Source organism: Aplysia californica, unplaced genomic scaffold, assembly GCF_000002075.1.
Source record: "Aplysia californica isolate F4 #8 unplaced genomic scaffold, AplCal3.0 scaffold00055, whole genome shotgun sequence".
NCBI lineage: Eukaryota > Metazoa > Mollusca > Gastropoda > Aplysiida > Aplysiidae > Aplysia > Aplysia californica.
The window spans coordinates 1,592,085-1,594,039 of NW_004797325.1; the positions used below are offsets into that span (position 1 = coordinate 1,592,085).

Consider the following 1,955-nt stretch of genomic DNA (forward strand, 5'->3'; position numbering starts at 1 on the left):
GGGGGGGTGTGAGGGGGAGGCTTTAAAAAGTAGCCCCCTATTTGTTAAAAAGAGTGTTGTGTAAAGTTCTGACTCTAACCCTACCTTTTTTGTTGTTGTTTTCTTCTCAGAATCATGATCAGCTGGTGGCCATAAAAGCCATCAAGAAGAAAAACTTTCTAAAGTCTCAGCAGCTGCTCAGCAAGGAAATCACTATCCTAAAGGTACGTCCACACTGGTCACTGCTAAATGAAGTTGTTTTTCGTTGCGATATGACACAATATACATGTAGATAGTTTAGGAGGGCTTACGGCCCTGCCTGACATAGATACATCATCCCGGCAGAAAGACCAAGATACTTGATGAAAATTTCTTCCCCACTTGGGAATGGAACTGTGATCTCTTGCGTTCAATGGCAAAATACTTGACCACTACACCACAGATGCAGGTCCGACAGTATCAAATAAATAAAAAAAAGTTTGAAATGGGCAATACGCATTGGGTATTATTATTGTAGTTATTATCAGCATCCGGCTGCAGTTGTCCAAATCAGTGTCTGGGTTTTGTTTCACATAAAAGTATGTAAAGCTGTTGATTTTTTTTTGTTTCATTATATTGAAAGATTCCATGTTCCCAACATATGGTTCTTATTTAGGCGATCTCTTTGTCTCTAAATTTCTCAAATGTCGGTGCTTGGAAGCGCGCCATTGATTAGTATACGTATTCCTCTGTCTTGTCTGGCTGGCTGGCTGTTTTCGAGCACTTGTCGCAGGTGGTGGGAGGGCGCCATTAGTGGGTCCTACTTCTGTTGTTTCTATCTGTTGCATTTCTTTCCTCTTCAGCACTAAGTGACCGTTTTTGTTGCAATGTGCACCTCTTTCCTCTAACAATCTAGCATTTGTTGGCTGAACATTAATGTTGCGTCAGTTTGTTTCTATTCACTCATAAATAAAGTTAGTCTTACAGAACTGATATCTGTGGTGCAGTTAGTGGTTATGGGTATGGCCTTGTCGTCACACGCAGAAGACCTAAGTTTGACTCTCGTTTGGGGAAAATTTTTATCAAGTATCTCGGCCTTTCTGCTGGGACATTGTCCCCTCAGTCCAGGTTGGTCCCGATAGGCAGGGTTGGAGCTCGCTTTTTGAATAACCTTAATAGCACCGACAGGGGCGTAAAATACTTACTTACAATAAAAACAAATAATAAGCTTACCTCTTACATAAATTCCCTCTCACCTGTTGTTTGTGATCTCTTCCCACAGGAGTTATCCAGTCTTCACCACCAGAACGTTGTTGGTCTATTAGACTGTGTGGTGAGTACGACCCTTGTTTTGTTTTTCTCTTTTGTGTTTGTGTTTTGTTCCTGGTTTGTGGGTGGTTTGAGGGTGCCACTGGTAGGTTTTGATTCTTTACTGTCCATCTGTTGCTTCTGTCTGTCTGTCTGTCTGTCTGTCTGTCTGTCTGTCTGTCTGTCTGTCTGTCTGTCTGTCTGTCTGTCTGTCTTACGTTTCCCAGCTCTAGATGACCCTTTTGGTGTGATTGTGCTTATTTTTACTCAAACTCAAAACTTGGAGAGTGTTTGGATAGGTGGGCGGGTACTTTGGTGTTGTTTGATTCTTCTTTCTTATCAAACCTAATCTATTGTCGTGATTTCTCCTCCCCCTTTTCTTTTGAAAATTATTTTATTACTCTTTAGTAACACCTTTAGTCTTCGGCACGTATAAGATCCCTCTGTATTGCAAGTACTTTAACTTTAAATTACTCTTACAAAGGCTACCCCCCTCCCTCCCCATTCCTTCCGTTATTTCTGTATTATGTTCGTCGATCCCCCTGTATTGCAAGTACTTTAACTTTAAATTACTCTTACAAAGGCTACCCCCCCTCCCTCCCCATTCCTTCCGTTATTTCTGTATTATGTTCGTCGATCCCCCTGTATTGCAAGTACTTTAACTTTAAATTACTCTTACAAAGGCTACC

General features: G+C 41.3%; 1 protein-coding gene across 1 annotated transcript in view; it reads left to right on the top strand.

Moving 5' to 3' along the window:
- Positions 1 to 1,955, top strand: part of LOC101851791 (serine/threonine-protein kinase unc-51) — a gene marked incomplete in the record, with an annotated part of 70,690 nt that overhangs the window by 13,996 nt on the left and 54,739 nt on the right. The window contains 2 exon segments of the mRNA XM_013079541.2: positions 111 to 203; positions 1,241 to 1,291. Coding sequence (XP_012934995.1) covers positions 111 to 203; positions 1,241 to 1,291 — 144 coding nt within the window.